Raw genomic sequence first — 23689 nt, 5'->3', positions numbered from 1 at the left:
GGTGATCCGCTTACCTTGGCCTCCAAAGTGCTTGGATTACAGGCGTGAGCCACCACGCCCTTAAAATATTTCCTTTTTTTAAAAAAAAAAAGATGGGGTTTCACCATGTTGGTCAGGCTGGTCTTGAACTCCTGACCTCAGTTGATCCGTGTGTGTCTTTATAGTAGAACGATTTATAGTTCTTTGTGTATATACCCAGCAATGAGATTGTGGGTCAAATGGAATTTGTTTCTAGATCCTTGAGAAATCCCCACACTGTCCTCCACAATGGTTGAACTAAGTTACATTCCCACCAACAGTGTAAGAGTGTTCCTATTTTTCCACATCCTCTCCAGCATCTGTTGTCTCCAGATTTTTAAATGATGGCCATTCTAACTGGCATCAGATGGTATCTCAATGTAGTTTTGATTCACATTTCTCTAATGACCAGTGATGCTGAGCATTTTTTCATGTTTTTTGGCCTCATATACGTCTTCTTTTGAAGTGTCTGTTCATATCCTTCTCCCACTTTTGAATAGGTTTTTTTTTTTTTTTTTTTTTTTTAGTAGAGACAGGGTTTCACCATGTTGGCCAGGCTGGTCTCGAACTCCTGACCTCAGGTGATCTGCCTGCTCCGGCCTTCCAAAGTGCTGGGATTAAAGGCGTGAGCCACTGCACCCGGCCAGGTTTGTTTTTTTTTTTTCTTGTATATCTGATTTAGTTCATTATAGATTCTGGATATTAGCCCTTTGTCAGATGAGTAGACTGTAAAAATTTTATCCCATTCTGTTGGTTGCTGGTTCGCTCTAATGATGGTTTCTTTTGCTGTACAGAAGCTCTGAATTTTAATTAGATCCCATTTGTCTATCTTGGCTTTTGTTGCCATTGCTTTTGGTGTTTTAGTCATGAAGTTCTTGTGTATGCCTGTGTCCTGGATGGTTTTGCCTAGGTTTTTTTCTAGGGTTTTTATGGTGTTAGGTTTTTTGTTTAAATCTTTAATCCATCTGGAGTTAATTTTAGTGTAAGGTAACAGGAAGGGGTCCAGTTTCTGCTTTCTGCACATTGCTAGCCAGTTTTCCCAACACCATTTATAAAACATGGAGTCCTTTCCCCATTGCTTGTTTTTGTCAGGTTTGTCAAAGATCAGATGGTTTTAAATGTGTGGTGTTGCTTCTGAGGCCTCTGTTCTGTTCCATTGGTCTATATCTCTGTTTTGGTACCAGTACCATGCTGTTTTGATTACTGCAGTCTTGTAGTATAGTTTGAAGCCTGGCAGTGTGATGCCTCCGGCTTTGTTCTTTTTGCTTAGGATTGTCTTGGCTATGTGGGCTCTCTTGTGATTCCATATGAAGTTTGAAGTGGTTTTTTCCAGTTCTGTGAAGACGGTCATTGGTACCTTGCTGCGGGATAGCATTGAATCTGTAAATTACTTTGGGCAGTATAGCCATTTTCACGATACTGATTCTTCCTAACCATGAGCATGGAATGTTTCTCCATCTGTTTGTGTCCCCTCTTATTTCGTTGAGCAGTGGTTTGTAGTTCTCCTTGAAGAGGTCCTTTACATCCTCTTTGTTAGTTGTATTCCTAGGTATTTTATTCTCTTTGTAGCGATTGTGAATGGGAGTTTGCTCTTGATTTGGCTCTCTGTTTGTCTCTTATTTGTATATAGGAGTGCTTGTGATTTTTGCACGTTGATTTTGTATCCTGAGACTTTGCTGAAGATGCTTATCAGTTTGAGAAGATTTTGGGCTGAGACGATGGGGTCTTCTCAATATGCAATCATGTCATCTGCAAATAGAGACAGTTTGACTTCCTCCTTTCCTAATTGAATATCCTTTATTTCTTTTTCTTGCCTGATTGCTCTGGCTAGAACTTCCAATACTATATTGAATAGGAATGGTGAGAGAGGGCATCTTTGTCTAGTGCCTGATTTCAAAGGGAATTCTTCCAACTTTTGCCCGTTCAGTATGATAGTGGCTGTAGGTTTGTCATAAATAGCATTTATCATTTTATGATATATTCTGTTGATAGTTTATCGAGAGTTTTTAGCATAAAGGGCTGTTGAATTTTGTTGAAGGCCTTCTCTGCATCTATTGAGATAATAATCATGTGGTTTTTATCTTTGGTTCCATTTATGTGATAGATTACGTTTATGGACTTGCACATGTTGAACCAGCCTTGCATCCTCCGGCTGAAATCTGCTTGATCATCAAGCTTTTTGATGTGCTGTTGCATTCGGTTTGCCAGTATTTTTTTTTTTTTTTTTTGAGACAGAGTTTCGCTCGTTACCCAGGCTGGAGTGCAATGGCGCCATCTTGGCTCACCGCAACCTCCGCCTCCTGGGTTCAAGCATTTCTCCTGCCTCAGCCTCCTGAGTAGCTGGGATTACAGGCATGTGCCACCATGCCCAGCTAATTTTTTTTTTTTTTTTTTTTTTTTTGTATTTTTAGTGGAGACGGGGTTTCACCATGTTGACCATATGGTCTCAATCTCTCGCCCTCGTGATCCACCTGCCTCGGCTTCCCAAAGTGCTGGGATTACAGGCTTGAACCAACATCGCGCCCGGCCTCGGTTTGCCAGTATTTTATTGAAGATTTTTGTGTCAATGTTCATGGATATTGGCCTGAAGTTTTGTTTTTTAGTTGAGTCTCTGCCTAGTTTTGGTATCAGGATGATGTTGGTCTCATACAATGAGTTAGGGAGGATTCCCTCTTTTGTATTGTTTGATACAGTTTCAGAAGGAATGGTACTAGGTCCTCTTTGTATGTTTTGTGGAATTTGGCTGTGAACTGATTTGGACCTGGACTTTTTTTGGTTGGTAGGCTATTGATTGCTACCTCAACTTCAGCCCTTGCTATTGGTCCATTCAAGGTTTCAGCTTCCTCCTGGTTTAGTCTTGGTAGAGTACAGGTGTCCAGGAATTTATCCATTGCTTCTTGGTTTGCTAGTTTATGTGCACAGAGTTGTTTGTAGTAATCTCTGATGGTAGTTTGTATTTCTTTGGGATCATTGGTGATATCCTCTTTATCTTTTTCTATCGCATCTATTCGATTCTTCTCTCTTTTCTTTTTTATTGGTCTGTCTAGTCCGTCTCTTTTGTTGATCTTTTCAAAAAACCAGCTCTTGGATTTATTGAATTTTGGAAGGAATTTTTTGTGTCTCTATCTCCAGTTCTGCTCTGATCTTAGTTATTTCTTGTCTTCTGCTAGCTTTTGAGTTGTTTTGATCTTCCTCCTCTAGCTCTTTCAATTTTGATGATAGGGTGTCAGTTTTAGATCCCTTCTTTGTCTCTTTTGATCTTTGTTGGTTTGAAGTCTGTTTTATCAGAGACTAGGATTATAACCCCTGCTTTTTTTTGTTCTCCATTTGCTTGGTAAATCTTCCTCCATCCCTTTATTTTGAGTCTATGTGTGTCTTTGTATGTGAGATGGGTTTCCTGAATACAGCACACCGATGGATCTTGACTTTTTAATCCAGTTTGCCAGTCTATGTCTTTTGATTGGGGCATTTAGGCCGTTTACATATAATGTTAATATTGTCATGTGTGAATTCGAGCCTGCCATTTTGTTACTGGCTGGTTTTTTTGCACGTTAATTGACTCATTTTCTTTACTGCATTTTTAGTCCTTGCCGTTTGGTGTGCTTTGCAATGGCTGGTACTTGTTCTTTCCGTGCTTAGTATTTCTTTCAGAAGCGCTTGTAGGGCAGATCTGGTGGTGACAAAATCTCTCAGTAATTGCTTGTACATAAAGGATTTTATTTCTCCTTCACTTATGAAGCTTTGTTTGGCGGGATATGATATTCTGGGTTGAAAGTTCTTTTCTTTAGGATGTTGAATATTGGCCCCCACTCTCTTCTGGCTTGTAGGGTTTCTGCTGAGAGATCCGCTGTGAGTCTTATTGGCTTCCTTCTGTTGGTGACCTGATCTTTCTCTCTGCCTGCCATTAGCATTTTTCCTTCATTTCAACCCTGCTGAATCTGAAGATTATGTGCCTTGGGTTGCTCTTCTTGAGGAATATCTTTGTGGAGTTCTCTGTATTTCTTGAATTTGAATGTTGGACGGGCTTGCTAGGCTTGGGAAGTTCTGGGTAATATCCTGGAGTGTATTTTCCAGTTCGGATTCATTCTCCCTGTCACAGGTACACCAGTCAAGCGTAGATTAGCTTTTTTCGTATAATCCCATATTTCTGGGAGGCTTTGTTCATTTCTTTTCACTCTTTTTTCTCTTGTCTTGCCTTCTCTTTTTATTTCATTGAGTTGATCTCTGATATCCTTTCTTCTGCTTGATTGATTCGGCTCTTACAACTTCTGTTTACTTCATAATAGTTCTCATGCTGTGTTTTTCAGCTCCATCAAGTCGTTTATGGTCTTCTCTAAGCTGGTTATTCTAGTTAGCATTTTGTCTAACCTTTTTTTTTTTTTGAGACGGAGTTTCGCTCTTGTTACCCAGGCTGGAGTGCAATGGCGCGATCTCGGCTCACCGCAACCTCCGCCTCCTGGGCTCAGGCAATTCTCCTGCCTCAGCCTCCTAAGTAGCTGGGATTACAGGCACGTGCCACCATGCCCAGCTAATTTTTTGTATTTTTAGGAGAGACGGGGTTTCACCATGTTGACCAGGATGGTCTCGATCTCTCGACCTCGTGATCCACCCGCCTCGGCCTCCCAAAGTGCTGGGATTACAGGCTTGAGCCACCGCGCCCGGCCTTGTCTAACCTTTTTTAAATGTTTTTGGTTTCTTTGCATTGAGTTAGAACGTGTTCCTTTAGCTCAGAAAAGTTTGTTATTATCCACCTTCTGAAGCCTATTTCTGTCAATTCATCGCATTCTTTCTCGGTCATGTTCCTGTGTTGTTAAGGAGTTGTTTATCCCTTGAAGGAGAAGAGGTGTCTGGTCTTTGATGGTTTTATCTTTTTTGTGCTGTTTTTTTTCCCCGTCTTCGTGGATTTACCTGGCTGTGATCTCAGGGAGCAGAGGTGCTACTGGGTTTCTAGGGACTCCTTCAGGTTACTAGATGGGCTTCCTGTGTCTTTGTTTACACTGAGAGGTTAGGCCTGCCTCTTCTGCTGACCTGGAGGCACTGCTGGGTGATCAAGAACACCCTCTGGTTGCTACCTAGGCTTCCTGTGTTTTTTGTTAACACCTGACGCCTAATCTCACCTCTTTAATGGTGGGTTGTGTCTTTCCTCCACAGGACTGGATCATTCAGGGCTCAGCTCAGACTGATGGACTGGCTGTGTAACCTGCTAGAGTTAGTGCTTCAGCCCTCTGGGGTTTGTAGGGGAAGGTGGGGACCCGCCCAGCCGCACTGTCTGTCTCCCAGCTTTCAGCTCCCCCTTCTCAGGTCATGGGGGAAGTGCCACCCAGCTGCTCTGTCTGTTTTCCCACTTTCGGCTCCCTCTCTCTCTGGGCAGGGGGAGGGGGTGATAGCTGGGTCCCCAGGCTCTCCCGGCCGCCTTATGGGCTTATGCGTTTGCTTAGATCTGTGCGCCAATCTGGAACACCGTCCTGGATTATTATTCAACTCTGCACTTGTAATTCCTGGCGCTTGACTGGCAAAGATCCCATTTTGTGTATTGCTGAGGCTTTGGGGGAAGTGCTGTATTTGGACCCGAGTGCCAGAGGTGGAGCCTCCGACTCACAGGTCAGATGCACTTTCTGGGTGAAGTGGCACCCTTCCCTGCCTCAGTCTGCCCTGCCTGGGCTTTGCTCACCATCCAACCAGACCCGTTGAAATGTACCTGGTACGTCGGTTGGAGCTAGGAGATCTCTCGATTTCTGCTTCTCTCTTGCTGGGTGTTGTGCACCGGAGTTGTGTATATTCGGCCATCTTGACTCACCTGGACCAGTTTATAATGATCATCTGTGCATTAACTTGATTGAGAATTCACCTATGCCCTATCCATAGAAAATTTCCAAGTAGCTCCCTGTCACCCCTTTCCCTCAATTCCTTGGATTGTGGACTATCCCTTAATTTTATCTGAGCTGAGTTCCTCTCCCCCCCCCCCCACCCCGACCTTTTTCTTTTGAGGTCCTCGGGCTGGGGACTGATGGTGTCCTCCCGATCTACAAATCTGCCTCTAATTATTCTACTTCTGCTTAAGGAGGAAGGCTTACATTATTTGTTTTTCAATATTTTCACTTTGCTGTTTGCTGGGGTGCATGTGTGTACGTATCTTGTGAATACATGGCTATTTTAATGTAATTTTATTAATACAGAAGATATTTTCATGATGTGCCCTGGTTATTCTGTTTGTAAAGAGTTGGTAAAGGCATTGGTCTTGCAAATGGGTTGCTATTTAGGATGAATGATAATCTATGCTAGCAGATAAAATTTATTAATAATATTCATTTTAATAATCATTTCTATAAATTATAACTGCAGGCTTAGACCCAGATACAATTTTTTTTAAATAACTGGGTTGCTAAATTTATAATTTTTTGTTTCCTTCATTCAGATGTTTCAGCAGTATCCGAGGATGGCATATCCTCCTCTACATGGTCCCATGAGATTCCCACCTTCTTTATCTGAAACAAACAAGTAAGGTTATTAAATGATTAAAGGATTTATATGTTTGTTAAGATTTACTAAAGGTGAAATAGATTGTGTGATTTTGAGTTGTGTGATTAATCGTTTTTCTGTCCTCACAGTACAATTGTCATTAATAAGTAATTGGCTAATTCTTATAAGACAGAACTCAAATAATTCATTTTTTAAAGCGTTTAAATTAATTTACATAGGATTTTGAAAACTGAAAACCAGGCCAGGTGCAGTGGCCCACGTCTGTAATTCCAGCCCTTTGGCAGCCAAGGAGGGCGAATCATGAGGTCAGGAGTTCCAGACCAGCCTGGCCAACATGGTGAAACCCAGTCTGTACTAAAAAAATACATATATATATAAAATTAGCTGGGCATGTTGGTACGCTCCTATAATCCCACCTACTTGGGAGGCTGAAGCAGGAGAATTGCTTGAACCCGGGAGGCCAAGGTTGCAGTGAGCCGAGATCACACCACTGCACTCCAGCCTGGGGAACAGAGCAAGACTCCGTGTCAAAAACAAACAAACAGAAAAACCCTGAAAACCATGGCCCCAAAATTGATGACACATGTTTTTCTCTTCTGCCTTTCATATTATGGACTCCCTATTCTCTCTCTCTCTCTCTCTCTCTCTCTCTTTCTCTCTGCTTAATATGTGAGACTTCAACATCCTCTTGAAATATTTTCCTTAAAGTTATGTGTTTTGAAGTTAGTTCTATTCATATTGTTATCCTTTAGCATATATTTGTTTTATTTTAAATATTTGAGAATTCTTAAATACTTTGTCAGCTTTTACTTATGTATTATCCTATAATTTATTGTAATATTAATTTCTTCATACATGTCAGCGCAGAACATTTTGTGTATCTTGGTGTAGAAAACACTAATGTTGAAATGAACTAAATTCCAGTCTTTTGGTGTTCTCCTGGTTTAGTAAAATTTTGTATTTTTTCCCGCCATGACCTGCCTTTCATAGAGGCCTTCGAGGAAGAGGCCCTCCTCCTTCATGGGCCTCTGAGCCTGAGCGCCCATCCATTCTTAGTGCATCAGAACTGAAGGAGCTTGATAAATTTGATAATCTAGATGCTGAAGCTGATGAAGGTTGGGCAGGTAAGAAGCAAAGTTAATTAAATGCTTTAAATTGTTAGATGTTTTCCAGCACTCAGTCTGAATTTTCCTTAATTTAATAGGTGCTCAGATGGAAGTAGATTATACAGAGCAACTGAATTTCAGTGATGATGATGAGCAAGGAAGTAACAGTCCTAAAGAGAATAACAGGTAAGTTATGACATCTTTTACTAATAACAGTATGAATTTGTTGATACAATATTAGCTACTTAGGCAGAGAGGCTTTATAATAGGCAATTGTTGGTTATTTATAGCATTTATATATTCTCAGAAGTTTTACTGAATAGAGGGTGATTAAAGAGCTAGAGTAATACAGTATACAACTAATCAAAGAATTAAAATTTGATGTGTCTCAAGATAGTTGAATTGAAAAGATACTTAGGGCTGGGTGTGGTGGCTTATTCCTATAATCCCAGCATTTTGGGAGGCCAAGACAGGCAGACCCACTTGAAGTCAGGAGTTTTGAGACCAGCGTGGCCAAAATGGTGAAACCCTGTCTGTACTAAAAATTCAAAAATTAGCCAGTTGTGATGGTGCACGACTGTAATCCCAGCTACTTAGGCTGAGGCAGGAGAATCACTTGAATCCAGGAGGCGGAGTTTGCAGTGAGCTGAAGTGACGCCACTGTAGTCCAGTCTGGGTGACAGCGGAAAAAGGATATTTAGATGCTTGGCACCTAGTTTGGAGATCTTTTGAGAATTGGTATAAGGGACCATTTTAAAGTGTTACTTGCTTGACCTGATCCATTTTTACAAAATTGGAGATTAATTCCTTGGGTTACTACAGCTACTTCAGGGCCTTGATTTCTTAAAACTTACTAAACTGCATTAGGGCCTTGGAAAACAGGGAGCTTTTTATTTCTTTTTCCTTTATTCTGGATTATTGGAGTACCAGTCAGGAATATATGGGTTATAGATCATAAAAGTTGAGTTTTTAAAATATACAGAAGTTTGTAAGCACATTTGGTATAATTTTTCAGTTATGGCATTAGGACAATTTTTTTATAATCATTTGAGAGATACCTGTGGTTTGTTGTAGGCTTTAAAAAATACTGTAGTTTGATTTATCTTTTTATTAAATCAGAGTAAATTAGAATACAGTTAAATAGTAATTCCAATGTTACCCAGTTACATTTGGATTATATTTCTTGGGTAGAGGACATAGAAAATTATGTGATTATATTCTTTTGCCAGGATATATGTCTGATACATGTGTTTAGATTTGACAACTACTGTATTGTACTTTCATAGTATATATTTATTGAATGAACGAATTACCACTAGTAGGTCACACACCCTTCTCATTCCTGAATACGGTTCCCCCCAGAAACCATACAGAAGTTTTTTTAATTGTGAAAAAAAAATATATGTACTTATGATACAGTTGGTCCATTTTATTTTTTCTGCATTTTGATTTTTCAGTGAGGATCAAGGTTCAAAAGCCTCTGAAAACAATGAAAACAAAAAGGAAGCAGATGAAGTTTCCAACACTAAGTCATCTTCTCAAATACCTGCCCAACCACCAGTAGCAAAAGGCCCCTATGGGAAAGGGCCTCCATTTAATCAGGTTTGTTGGACTCATGGAGATCCTTGTTACTGCAAGGATCTCCTTCTTCTAATTACTATGTAATACTGTGTATCCACAGTAGTCTTAATCGTAGAGTGGAATGGGACTTAGAAATAAGAGAACTGTGTGTTTTTTCTTGAATAGTCCTGGATCAATCATAGTTTTTATTGTATACGAGTAGGAATTATCAATGCACTAGCTAAAATTATAAAGTAAAAACTAAAGCTTCACTTTTTTCACCTTACGATATAGCTAAGTCATAACAAAGTGAAGGGATAACATTTTTCTAAAATAAACATTGCTGAAGTGTTCTGTGGTTTATTGAATACTTAAATACTAGTCAGTCTTTTTGTGTGAACTGGTACACTGTAGTGAAGTCACACATGGTGAATAGGGAGATCTAAGTCTGAATCATTTTGAAGAATGTTATGAATGAAGGGAAATGTGTGTGCAACAGATATATTTGATCCCACTTCTGAGCTGGTAAATGGTTGCAAGAATTGCAACCATGGTAAACTGGGAATAAAAAGGGGTATCTTAAAGGGAGTCCACTCATCTCTTCATTAAAGAATCAGTATAGTTAGTGTTAATTTGTTGGATTCATACAAAATCAATGGAGGAACTTGTCCCTTCCGAGGACTGAAAGGTAGCTAACAGTTTCTTTGAAAGGAAAAAGTCAATAAGCAGCAGTTACAGTGTGCTAAGTCTTGTAATCATAGAGGATACAAAATAAGTTCTTCAAGAATTCATTTAAGGCAGAAGGTTGTTGAAGACTAAGTACTTGAGCTAATTCTTAAGCATGAATCAGCCAGTATACACGAGTAATATAGCTTTTCCAAGCAGTGGAAATACATATAGAGAAGTATAAGAAAACATGGTACATTCAGGAAATTTTAAGTAGTCTGATATGGGAGAGAGGCAAGAGAACTGTGTAAGAACCACTTGGTAAAAATGTAAGCCGGGTGCAGTGGCTTATGCCTGTAATCCTAACACTTTGGGAGGCTGAGGTGGGCGGATCACGAGGTCAGGAGATTAAGACCATCCTGGCTAACATGGTAAAACCTGTCTCTACTAAAATACAAAAAAAATTAGCCGGGTATGGTGGTACATACACACCTGTAGTCCCAGCTACTGGGGAGGCTGAGGCAGGGGAATCACTTGAACCTGGGAGGCAGAGGTTATAGTGAGCCTAGATCACACCACTGCCTTCCTGGCTGGTGACAAGGCAAGACTCTGTCTGAAAAAAATTTTAAAAATTTAAAAAGATGTATGCTCTACAAGCATTTTAATCTTAAGGCATTGATGATTCATTGAAGAATAAGTTTATGAGTGTGAAAAAGAAGAATTTTTCAAATAACATTTTAATAAATTTTTGTGTGATGTTTTACTTACTGCCATAATGGGAAACGAGAATTTTTCATGGAAGAATAGAGGAAAGATGGAATATGTCTTGATATATTTGACTTCATTTGTGACAGCGGTATATATATTAGCAAGTGAATGTTCTATATGTTTTGTTTCATTAATGTTTTTGATTTTTTTTTTTAAGATAAATCTTTTTTTAGTTTGCCAAAGAATTGTGCTTACATAAATACAATTTAGTAATTAGAGGTATAGCTCTCTAATAAGTGATCTAGCCACCTCAGTCAGATTTTCTGGATCAGAATTCCAGAACAGCTAGACTAAAATTCTTTTTTTTTTCCCCTTCAGAGACAGAGTCTTGCTCTGTCACCCAGGCTTGAATGCGGTTGCACTATCTTGGCTTACTGCAACCTCCGCTTCCTGGGCTCTTGTGATTCTTGTGCCTCAGCCTCCCGACTAGCTGGGACTACAGTGGTACGCCACTATACCGAGCTAATTTTTGTATTTTTAGTAGGTAGATACAGGGTTTCACCATGTTGGCCAGGCTGGTCTTGAACTCCTGGCCTCAAGTGATCCACGCACCTCAGCCTCCCAAAATGCTGGGATTATAGGCGTGAGCCACTACGGCTGGCTAAAATTTTTATTGTGAAGTGAATTTCAAATTCTAACCCTGTTGAAATGGCAGAGTGATTCCATAGAAAGCAATCTTGGAATGAGTGATGCTTTTATTTAAAAAAAGGAGAAGGAGAAAGATGATTTAGCAATCTTGTGGTCTCATTGAAAAAATCAGTACATTCAGAAGTATTCTAGTAGATGTATTTTTTTCTTTTTCTTTTTCCTTTTTTTTTCTCGCTCTGTTGCCCAGGCTGGAGTGCAGTGGCGGGATCTCGGCTCATTGCCACCTCTGCCTCCTGGGTTCAGGCAGTCCTCCTGCCTCAGCCTCCCAAATAGGTGAGATTAAAGGCACCTGCCACCACACTCGTCTAATTTTTTTATTTTTAGTAGAGACAGGTTTTCACCATGTTGGCCTGGCTGGTCTCAAACTCGTGACCTCAGGCGACCCTCCCACCTCAGCCTCCCAAAATGTTGGGATTACAGGTGTGAGCCACTGAGCCTGGCTGATATATTTGTTTTTATATGGTTATTTTTAAGTAATCTTTCAGGCTGGTGTGGTGGCTCATGCCTGTAATTCCAGCACTTGGCAGGCTGAGGCAGGCAGATCACTTGAGGTCAGGAGTTCGAGACTAGCATGGCCAACATGGTGAAACCCTGTCTCTACTAAAAATGCAAAATTAGCTGGGCATGGTGACACACACCTGTAATCCCAGGTACTCCGGAGGCTGAGGCATGAGAATCACTTGGCCCTGGGAGACAGAGGTTTCAGTGAGCCAAGATCATGCCACACTGTATTCATCATGGGCAACAGAGCATGAATGTCTCCAAAATAATAATAATAATAATAATAATAATTTTTTATTTATAATAGGAACGTGGAACGTCTTCACATCTGCCACCACCTCCAAAGTTGCTTGCACAGCAGGTAAATTTTAACCATTGCTTGTTTATGGTTTATATGTTTTATTTGACCTTTTGTTTTGTTTTGGTGGAAAGGTACCATATTTTTTATTTAAAACTTTTTTTTTTTTTTTTTTTTTTTTTTTTTTTTTTTTGAGACGGAGTTTCACTCTTGTTACCCAGGCTGGAGTGCAATGGCGCGATCTCGGCTCACCACAACCTCCGCCTCCTGGGTTCAGGCAATTCTCCTGTCTCAGCCTCCTGAGTAGCTGGGATTACAGGCACGCGCCACCATGCCCAGCTAATTTTTTGTATTTTTAGTAGAGATGGGGTTTCACCATGTTGACCAGGTTGGTCTCGATCTCTCGACCTTGTGATCCACCCGCCTCGACCTCCCAAAGTGCTGGGATTACAGGCTTGAGCCACCGCGCCCGGCTATTTAAAACTTTTATGAACAGTTACTGACTTTCTACCTTGTGACTCTTAACATGTCTTACTCTTTCATCTTTTTTTCATTTTCATTCTCAGTTGATAAGCATGCTCCAAGTTTCACTAAGAAAATAAGAAGCATCTAGGAGATAACTTTTTTTCATTTCATTGCCCATATACTTTTCTTCCTATTGTCCTTGCTGCTAAGGACACTTTTTAACTTTGTTCCTTGTATCCTTTTGCACTTATGATAGTGCTATTTCTCATCTTTTAAGAAAAACAAAAAACTTCACAAAATCCCCTCTCAACGTTACTGTACCCTGCTACCTTCCATGCCATTGCAGTGTCTGCCCTGTTTCTCTGTTCTCCATCAGAGTGAAATTCTTATTTATTTATTTATTTTTATTATTATTATTTTTTTTTAAAGGCAGGGTTTCACCATGTTGGTCAGGCTGGTCTTGAACTCCTGACCTCAGGTGATCCGCTCACCTTGGCCTCCAAAGTGCTTGGATCACAGCTGTGAGCCACCACGCAAGCGGCCTGTTTGCACAGTTGGTGAAATTCTTTTTGTGAACTATTTACATTTACTGTCTTTTGCTGCTTATTCTCTCATTAACCCTCTCCAGGCATGCTTTCATTTCCCTTTGAAACTATTATTATCAGAGTCAATGATGACTTCCATCTTGACAAATTCAGTTTTCTTGCCTTCATCTTATTTATTTATTTATTTATTTTTTTTTTGAGACGGAGTTTCGCTCGTTTCCCAGGCTGGAGTGCAATGGCGCGATCGTGGCTCACCGCAACCTCCGCCTCCTGGGCTCAGGCAATTCTCCTGCCTCAGCCTCCTGAGTAGCTGGGATTACAGGCACGCGCCACGATGCCCAGCTAGTTTTTTGTATTTTTAGTAGAGACGGGGTTTCACCATGTTGACCAGGATGGTCTCGATCTCTCGACCTCGTGATCCACCCGCCTCGGCCTCCCAAAGTGCTGGGATTACAGGCTTGAGCCACCGCGCCCGGCTCCTTCATCTTATTTAAATCTCAGCTGCATCATTGACATAGTTGATTTCTCCATACTTCTTTTGTATATACATATATTTTTAGAGACGGGACTTGCTTTGTGGCCCAGGCTGGAGTGCAGTGGTGTGTGTAATCATAGCTCACTGCCGCCTGGACTCCTGGACTCAAGGGGTCCTCTCACCTCCTCTCCAGCAGCTGGGACTACAGGTACAGACCACGACACCAGGCTAATTTTTCGCAGAGACAGAGTCTCACCATCATGCCCAGGGTGGTCTCAAACTACTAGGCTCAGGCAAACCACCTCAACCTCCCAAAGTGCTGGACTTACAGACTTTAGCTATCATCCTCGCCTATGCTTAAAACACTTTTTTCTGTTTGCATCTGAGACACCTCACTGTTTTGTTTTCTTTACTTTGTGTTTCTTCTGGGTCTCCTGCACCTCGAGTGTTGGAGGACTCAGCCTTGTTCTCAGTCCTTTTTAAAAGTCTGTATCCTTTTCCTTGGGGATGTCTTCTATGCGCTGATAGCATTCAAATGTACATTTAGTCCTAAAAGCTTTGTCCTCACTTTTAAGAGTCATATATTCAACAATCAGCATCTCCACTGGGGTCTCTAATAAACAGCTCAAATATGTCCAAGCCATAATGTACACCCCCACTTACCCTACATATGCATAGTGCTGCTTCTCCTGTCTTTCCCATTTCAGGTAATGGCATTATCATTCACATTTTGCTAAGGCTGAAACTTAGAAATGACTCTTAACTCCTCCTTCTTTTTTTACCCTACATCCAGCTTTGTTTATCAGCAAATTGTCACCTCTACCTTCACAATGTATAGTGACTACTTGCTACCACCTCTTATATTTCCTTTGAACTATTGGAATGAGTTCTTGATAAATACTGCTTTTCTCTTATGCTGCCTGCTCACTTGCCACCTTCATCCCTTAGTCTCCTGTAGTAGCTGTTATTTTTTTAAAACTATGTGTTAGGTCCATTACTCCTTGCTCAGGTCCTTCTCAGGATCTTTCAGGTCTCTGTCTACTTTTCTAACTTCATCTGCTGTTCTCAACACATATGCATTGCTCTTCTTGACTTGTTTTACTTATTCTTTCTAGCTAGCAGGTTTTCTTTTCCTGAAATCCTTGTCATGATCAGGGTCTGCAGACCTTCTCTAATCACCGTACTGTAATAGCTGTACATGTCACAACCATCACTGTCATTTCCAGCAACCCCTGTCCTCTTAACCACTGAAAGCTCTTTATAGCATTTCTGTATACCCAGAAGCTAAAACTAAAACATCTAGAAAAACGTATAGAAGATCAGATGTTCATAAACTTGGGGCTGACAAAGTTTTCTTAGATAAATAAGACCTTGGCCATGAATTAGAAAGGAAAAGCAATTGGTCAGTTGGACTTTGAAGAACGTCTCCCCAAAAATGCAAAGATACGTTACAGAAAAAAATATTCTTAATACATCTGACAAAGGACTTGTATCTGGGCATTTTTTTTTTTTTTTTTTTTTTGTAACAGGGCCTCACTCTGTTGCCCAGGCTGGAGCACAGTGTCAGCTCACTGAGATCCTGACTCAAGCAATCTCCTGCCTTAGCCCACCAAGTAGCTGAGAACACAGGCTCGCTCCACTATGCCCAGCTAATATTTTTACATTTTTCGTAGAGATGGGGTTTCGATATGTTGCCCTGGCTAGTCTTGAACTCCTGAGTTCAAGCAGTTCTCCTGCCTTGGCCTCCCAAAGTGCTGAGATTACAGGTGTGAGCCACCATGTCTAGCCTGGGAGATATGTGTGTGTATATATATATAAAAATACTTTATAACTGAATAATAAGATAAATAAATAGTTAAATAAAAAGACTTGAACATTTGTTTCTCAAAAAGAAAATGTAAGAATCTTTAGTATGTACATGGAAAAATCTTCAATATCTTATTAGAGAAGTGCAAGTTAAAACCACTGAGATTTTACTACAGAGCCAAAATTAAAGACTGATGACACCATGTGTTGGCAGGGATGTGTAGAGCAGCTGGCACTCTTATACATTGGAAAACCTTATAACAACTTTGAAAAACAGTTTGGCAGTTTCTTGTAAATGAAATATATATTTACCATACGACACAGGATTTCCACTTCTAGCTGTTTATCTAACACGAAAACATACATTTACACAAAGACATATGCATGAATGTTCATAGCTGTTTTAGTCATAGTTTAAAAACTGGAAGCAACCCACTTGTCTATCATACATGAAGCAACATGCTCACAATGGAATACTATCCAGCAGTAAAATGGAGCAAACTACTCATACATAAAAAAACCCTCAAGGCCGTTATATTGAACAAAAGAAGCTAGCACAAAAGAGAATATAATTGTATATATCTATATGAAATTCTAGGACAAGCAAAACTACTCAGGGTTAGGGTTGGGGTGCTTGGGGTCACAGGCGGAGCCAGCGGAGTGATGAAAATGTTCTGTCTGGGTTGGAGCAGTGATTACATAGGTGTATCATTTGTCCAAACTCTCCAGTAACTATACACTTAAAATATGTGCAGCACGTTTTAGGTAAATTGTACTTCTAGGAAATTAGTTGTATAAAGTAGGTACTTAGATACTTGGTTTTTCAGCTATCTCTGAGCTGTTGACGAAGAAACTGCACCAAAGAGTAGTTTGCATATGATAGAACTATTAGTAAATGGTAGTGCGTTCATTTGAAACAATATTCAGTCAAGTGTTTTTATTGTACAATTGTTTAATCTTTTGTAAGCATTCCAGCTGGGTTACATAGGGATTTTAAGATTTCTTCACCCTAGTAGCTTTTCAAATCAATATGTTAAAAAACTTTTTAAAATCACTTTTATTTTTTTGGCAAGCAGTGATTTTAAACCTTGTTGTCGTTGTTTTCTAACACATTAATGAAAATTTAGTCATTGAAACTTGGATCTTTCAGGTGATCATCCCATTCTCCACTATGGGTTCTAGATACGGTTTTCTGAATCTTTCAGTCTAAAGATAGAGATTTCTTCACCCAGACCAAGTTGTAGGAATTTCTTCTCCTTTGGTGTATCATTACAGCTCTGTCTTTTTCACTTTGCTTCTTTGGCTCTGTACTTTTCACCTGTAGGTGTACCTTAATTTTCTCAGGGCTCACATGCCATTATTTTCTATATTTAATATCTTCATTTCTCTCTCTTAGGCATTCCAGCTCTGGCAGCTGCTTCTAAACCATTCATGCTATATTTCCTTTGTCTCTAAATTTAGATTTTGAGATGTACTGTCGTGCTTCTAATTTTATTCAACAAATAATGAATGAGCAACAATGTCAATAAATAGGTACATATTCAGTAAACGTTGGACAGCTGGATTAATTATTCTGGTCTTAGTTTGGTGAATTATCTAGATATATTTCCCATCTATGTGTTTTCATTTTAATATGTTCCTTAGAGAAATTTCTGATACTTGTGTGGGGTTTTTTTCTTCTTCTCCGTGCCTGATACCCAGTGTTAGTCGGAAATAAATTGTCACACTCAGATCTGATACTTCAATGTTTCAGCATCCACCACCAGACAGACAGGCAGTACCTGGAAGACCAGGCCCCTTTCCTTCTAAGCAGCAAGTAGCTGATGAAGATGAAATATGGAAGCAAAGACGAAGACAACAGTCAGAAATTTCTGCGGCAGTAGAACGTGCTCGTAAACGGCGTGAAGAGGAAGAGCGAAGAATGGAAGAACAGAGGAAGGCGGCTTGTGCAGAGAAACTGAAACGGTTGGATGAGAAGCTTGGCATACTGGAAAAACAACCATCTCCAGAGGAAATTAGGGAAAAGGAGAGAGAAAAAGAAAGGGAGCGTGAAAAAGAACTTGAAAAAGAGCAAGAACAGGAGCGAGAGAAGGAGAGGGAAAAAGAAAGGGAGAGGCAGCAGGAAAAGGAGAAAGAGCTGGAGAAGGAGCAGGAAAAACAAAGAGAAATGGAGAAGGAAAGAAAGCAAGAAAAAGACCGAGAACTAGAACGGCAGAAGGAAAAGGAAAAAGAACTACAAAAGATAAAAGAACAGGGAAAGGAATGTGAGCTGGAGAAGGAAAGGGAGAAATTAGAGGAGAAAATCGAACCCAGAGAACCTAATTTAGAGCCCACAGCAGAAAAACAAGAAAGTGAAAACAGCTGTAACAAAGGTATGATAGTCTTGTTCATTCTCTTTTATAAATTTTACAAAGAGCTCTATGTTGGTTACAGTTTGGGCGTTGTGTATTTTAAATATATGTAATCAGAATAAAAGCAATTGTTTTATGATACCATTTCCAGTACAAAATACGCGCTAGAGCCATGTTTTCTAATTTTATATATGAACAGACATCCCTGAAGTGTTTCTTAGTTATTAGATGAGCTTTATTTCTGTTTTATCTGCAGAATTGCATTGGCTTCATAGTCACATATACTGACTCTCCCTCTGCTTTTTTCTGACTCCAAGACATTTAAGCACAGTCTCATTTGTTAACATATATTACTACCTCTGAAACTGAACTGGCATGGAGCTTAATGAGAATGTTGGATTATCATAATTAAATGACTGTACCAGTTCATAATTTCAGGTTTGCTGTTCTACCGGTTTAAACATGCAAGCTTCCATGGTGTAGTTGATATGCCATTAGACTGTAGTTTCCTGGAGTAATTACACTTTTTAAAAAAAAATTATTTTTCTAGATTTAATCAACTTTTTTGTTCTTCTCCAAGTCGGCTTATAGACTAATTAATGGCATTCAAATATAGTATAAAGCCTTGGCAAAATTAAAGTTTAATTTGAATGACTTGAGTTAAAATAGAAATGCAGTTTTATTTCAGTGTATTTTCTGATACGGAAATACTATAACTTTTCTAACTTGACATCTCATGCTCTTTTTCTACAAGGCACTGTTGCTTAAAATAATAAGAATGTGGCCGGGCGCGGTGGCTCAAACCTGTAATCCCAGCACTTTGGGAGGCCGAGGCGGGTGGATCACAAGGTCAAGAGATCGAGACCATCCTGGTCAACATAGTGAAACCCCGTCTCTACTAAAAATACAAAACATTAGCTGGGCATGGTGGCGCATGCCTGTAATCCCAGCTACTCAGGAGGTTGAGGCAGGAGAATTGCCTGAACCCAAGAGGCGGAGGTTGCGGTGAGCCGAGATGGTGCCATTGCACTCCAGACTGGGTAACAAGAGTGAAATTCCGTCTCAAAAAAAGAAAAAAAAGAATGTGTTTTTTAAAATAAAGTTTTTATTTATATTCAGGATTACCTTCAAACTTGGCTCTTAATATAGCTATGAGAGTATGAGTATTTTATCTTTTTTTATTTTAATGAAATAAAACCTGCATGGATCATTTGTTAAGACTGTAAGATTTCAGATTTTTTTTTTTCCATGTTAACCAATCTAGAGATACTTTGCTATTGATAGTGGACTTATATTACATAAGTACTTAGGAATATTGCTCATAATACCAAAATAGTGAAATAAAGTGTTTATAAGAGAAAGGAAAACATTATCTTAGTTTAATACATTTTATTTGTGCCTTTATTTTCATTCACATTTTATATCTTCTGTCTCATGGCAGTTTAATTTTAGCTTAGCTTATCAGTGAGATGTACCCATAATTTTTTTTCCCTCAATTCTGATACTAGACACATACAAGTTTTTTTGTTTGTTTTAATACTAAGATGTTCTCAAGACACATGAGATTTTAAAGTCAGTGCCTATATGGCTCTTTTTTCTCCAATATATTATTTTCCCTTTTCAACTTTTTTTTTTTTTTTTTTTTTTTTTTGCTGTGTTGCCCAGGCTATAGTGATCCTCCCACCTCAGCCTCCTGAGTAGCTGTTGTTACAGTCTTACACCACTATTATCTGCTCACTCTTTTACAGCATTCTTAATATTGAATGTAATACAGGCAATAAAAATGTTAATTGTGATTCTTAACAGCATGCTTTTATATTGGGAGATAAACTTCCATTTTAAATTTATTACTAGTCATTTGAGAAAAGAATTTGTAACAAGCATGGCTTTGTAATTGTGACAAATGACATATTCTAGAATTAATTATGTTTGAAGATAACTGATGATCACTCTGTTGTCTTCAGGCTTAAACTCATTAGTTTTCCTTACAGATAATAGTCCCTTTATCCATTAAATAAAATAAACCAAGATGCTCTTTTTTTTTAAGTGTTTATAGGCCATTTGTGTTTTCATATAGATTTTAATGAACAACCAGTAAATACTGACAATTACATTGTTTATTGAAACAAATGGAAAATTGGTGGAGTTGGAAATGTTTCATTATTTTGAAAATATATATCAAACATAGATTTTTATATGATGAAGCATTTGGATCTCTGCTTTCCATCTCTAAGATTGCAGCTTGTAGGAAACCTAAGGTTTTGATAACTTAATGTTACCTCATTGATAATTACCAATGTTAAAGTAGAAAATAATGTTTGGGGATGTCAGATACTTTCTTCCTCATTAACTTTTATTATACCCCAGTCTATTTTATTCTAGTGTAAATATGTGTTTGATAAGTGTCATAGATGAATACTGTTACCTTCACCTTTTCTTTGGGCAGAGGAGGAACCTATTTTCACTAGACAAGACAGCAATCGCAGTGAAAAGGAAGCCACACCAGTGGTGCATGAAACAGAACCAGAATCAGGATCTCAACCTCGTCCGGCTGTATTATCTGGCTATTTCAAACAGTTTCAGAAGTCTTTACCACCACGATTCCAGCGGCAGCAGGTAATGATAAAAATACTATATCATGTATGTGTGATTGAAATGGTTTATTATGCAATCATCTGGGAAATTAGACGTAAAACTTATAATGCATAAAGCACACAAAGTTCCCTTGAAATTCTTTTTCCTTGTAAATAAAAGTTAGTGTGGGTTTAACCTTGACCTTTTGTGTCATTCCTTTTTATCTTCTGCCCCATTTATACGCACCATCTTCCATTTTTAGAAAATAGATTATACAGTACTTGAGTAAAAGATAAAATGTTGTAGTTCATCTTTCAGTCTTTTGCCAACTCTAACTGTTAAATATCTTTTGAACTCTTAATTTTCCTTCAAGGATTCAGAACAGGCCATTATTTTGTGATATTAATTTATCATGTGGGACTAAAATCTCAAGATACCGGATCTTACTTTTTCAGGAACAGATGAAACAGCAGCAGTGGCAGCAGCAGCAACAGCAAGGTGTACTTCCACAGACTGTTCCTTCACAGCCATCCAGTGGTACTGTCCCTCCTCCACCACACAGACCTCTTTATCAGCCCATGCAGCCTCACCCTCAGCATTTGGCTTCTATGGGTTTTGATCCAAGGTGGCTCATGATGCAGTCCTACATGGATCCTCGAATGATTTCAGGAAGACCTGCTATGGATATTCCACCCATTCATCCTGGTCAGTTGAATTTGTATTTATAGTTTTACAGGATCAAAATTGTTTTTTCCCTGCTTTTAGTTTCAGTTCCTTTGAGAGTTGTAATCTAGGAAAAACTTAAACCTCTAGATTTTTAATCAGAAAATTATGTAACTTTCAGCATCAAGTAATTAAATGTCTGACACTCATATCTCCTATGTGTCAAGAACAAATTATTGCCAGGTGTGGTGGCTCAAGCCTGTAAACCCAGCACTTTGGGAGGCCGAGGCAGATGGATCACGAGGTCAAGAGATTGAGACCATCCTGGTCAACATGGTGAAACCCCGTCTCTACTAAAAATACAAAAAAAAATTAGCTGGGCATGGTGGCGCGTGCCTGTAATCCCAGTTACTCAGGAGGCTGAGGCAGGAGAATTGCCTGAACCCAGGAGGCGGAGGTTGTGGTGAGCCGAGATCGCGCCATTGCACTCCAGCCTGGGTAACGAGCGAAACTCCGTCTCAAAAAACAAACAAACAAACAAACAAACAAAAGAACAAATTATTAGTTTGTTTCTGTTTTGTAAGTATTATTTAAAACTTTTTAGATGGAAATAATTCTTTGTCTTATTAGCAATGTTTGTTATTGGCTACGTTGTTTTTTTTTGTTCTTTAAAGTGTTTTCAGCATTTTACTTTTGTTCATATGTTATATATATTCCTTTGAAGTTCCTCCTCTATCATTTACCAGCCTAACACTGAAATTTCCTTATAGGTTAAGGGAAAAAAAACAAGTGAATTAGCAGTCTTTTATGGAATCTATCAGAATAAATCTAGTTACTCTGTTACCAGCATGTTACAGAGAAAAATTTAGGGATGATAAGCTGATCACAAATCATGTTTTAAATTTTAAATTTATACTGGTATTTGGAAATTTAAGTGCCATATTTTGTAAAATATTGACCAACTAAGGTAGGTTAATGGAATCCAGAAAAAGAATTTTCTCTGAAAGTTATCACGGTATAATATATAATGTTTGTATTGATCTCCAGTCATAATACTTGGTATCTGATTTTTATACACATATTTCTTTTGAAGTAAAACAGGCTGCCATTGTGATTTTGCTTATTTTGCTTCCTCAGTTTTTAAGTGCAATCTTTATTTAACAGCAGTGATAAAATCTCATTCACAGAACCCTTACATAATTTCCACCAATCTTTTACTGTACGAAAAAAATAATTTTAATATGGAGAATTCCATGTAACAATAATCCGTATTCTATGTCTATCATGTTTTGTTTCTTTCATTTTTCAAAATCCTCATTTAATTTTTTTCTGAACTTTTGTTACAGGAATGATTCCTCCTAAACCATTAATGAGAAGAGACCAGATGGAAGGGTCACCAAACAATTCTGAGTCATTTGAGCATATAGCTCGATCTACAAGAGATCATGCAATTTCCCTTTCTGAGCCTCGTATGCTGTGGGGGTCAGATCCCTATCCTCATGCTGAGCCTCAACAAGCAACTACTCCCAAAGCAACAGAAGAGCCTGAGGATATAAGGTAATAAATTATTTCAATTTAATAGACTATACAGAATATTTTGGTAATAGGAAAACTGTGGTGTTTCTGAAGATCATTCCAATTTAAGGACGGAACCATAAATCTGTTTTCTTCTATTTAATTTAGCATATTAGACTTACTCTTTGGATATATTCTCTGTATTCATTAGGGCATTTTGTAACATGGTTCTGTACTGAATTGTATGCTGTTATTTAGTAGTAGATGTTGAAATTGGCAGGGTTTTCTTGAAATAGGAACTTGTTCTGTTATTCACCTGGAGTGCAGTGATACAATCTTGGCTCACTGCAGCCTTCACCTCTTAGACTCAAGTGATCCGCTCACCTCAGCTTCTCAAGTAGTTTGAGACTACACGCGTGCACCACCACACCCGGCTAATCTGTATATTTTTTGTAGAGATGGCATTTTGCCATGTTGATAGGCTGGTCTTGAACTCCTGGGCTCAAGCAGTCTGCCAGCCTTGACCTCCCAAAGTGCTGGGATTACAGGCGTGAGCCACCATGTGCAGCCACTTGGCAAGTCTTTATTATAGAGTAGGTATGAAGAAATTTAAGTATATCTACAACACTTATATAGTAACTAAAGTGTAAATGTAATTTTTCCATCAGTAAGACTTTTTTTAAAACAGTATTTTAGGTAACATTTTTAAGGCCAAAATAAGGAGAAATAGAATAGTGCAAAGTTAACTTTGAAGTGGCAGGTAATTGGTGGTAATAATTTATAGTCATATAGTTAGAACTTACTGTTTTTTTATGGAGTATTTTTTTGGTAATGTTTTATAAGTATTTGTAATTAATTGGGACACATAGGCTTACTCTAGTGTACTCTTTTATTCTAGGTGGAAATTATTAGAAATTCACATTAGCATGGTCTTAACTTTGTCTTTCCTTAAGGAATAAACTTCATTTATTCCATTTTGTATTTTTATTTTTTGAGAAGGTTGTCACTCTGTCAGCCAGGCTGGAGTGCAGTGGTGCAATCACAGCTCACTGCAGCCTTGACCTCCCAGGCTCAAGTGATCTTCCCACCTCAGCTTCCTGAGTAGCTGGGACTGTAGGCATTAGATGTTGAAATTGGCAGGTTTTTTTGGTTTTGTTTTGTTTTGTTTTTAAATAGGATCTTGCTCTGTTACTCAGGCTGGAGTACCCAGCAATTTTTGTATTTTTTGTAGAGACAATTTTGTCCTGTTG

At 38.8% G+C, this 23689-nt stretch overlaps 1 protein-coding gene across 10 annotated transcripts in view; it reads left to right on the top strand.

Annotated features, from left to right (window-relative positions):
- Positions 1-23689, top strand: part of PRRC2C (proline rich coiled-coil 2C) — a 127021-nt gene that overhangs the window by 43762 nt on the left and 59570 nt on the right. For all 10 annotated transcript variants that reach the window (XM_039459878.2, XM_039459881.2, XM_039459879.2 and 7 more), the window contains exons 7-15: positions 6434-6516; positions 7489-7622; positions 7703-7790; positions 9062-9206; positions 12055-12108; positions 17090-17708; positions 20134-20303; positions 20717-20966; positions 22271-22481. In XM_039459878.2, coding sequence (XP_039315812.1) covers positions 6434-6516; positions 7489-7622; positions 7703-7790; positions 9062-9206; positions 12055-12108; positions 17090-17708; positions 20134-20303; positions 20717-20966; positions 22271-22481 — 1754 coding nt within the window. The remainder of the gene's footprint in view (positions 1-6433; positions 6517-7488; positions 7623-7702; positions 7791-9061; positions 9207-12054; positions 12109-17089; positions 17709-20133; positions 20304-20716; positions 20967-22270; positions 22482-23689) is intronic.

This window comes from Saimiri boliviensis, chromosome 19 (assembly GCF_048565385.1).
Source record: "Saimiri boliviensis isolate mSaiBol1 chromosome 19, mSaiBol1.pri, whole genome shotgun sequence".
NCBI lineage: Eukaryota > Metazoa > Chordata > Mammalia > Primates > Cebidae > Saimiri > Saimiri boliviensis.
The sequence above is the reverse complement of the archived record's forward strand: the minus strand, read 5'-3'. Positions and strand labels throughout refer to the sequence as shown.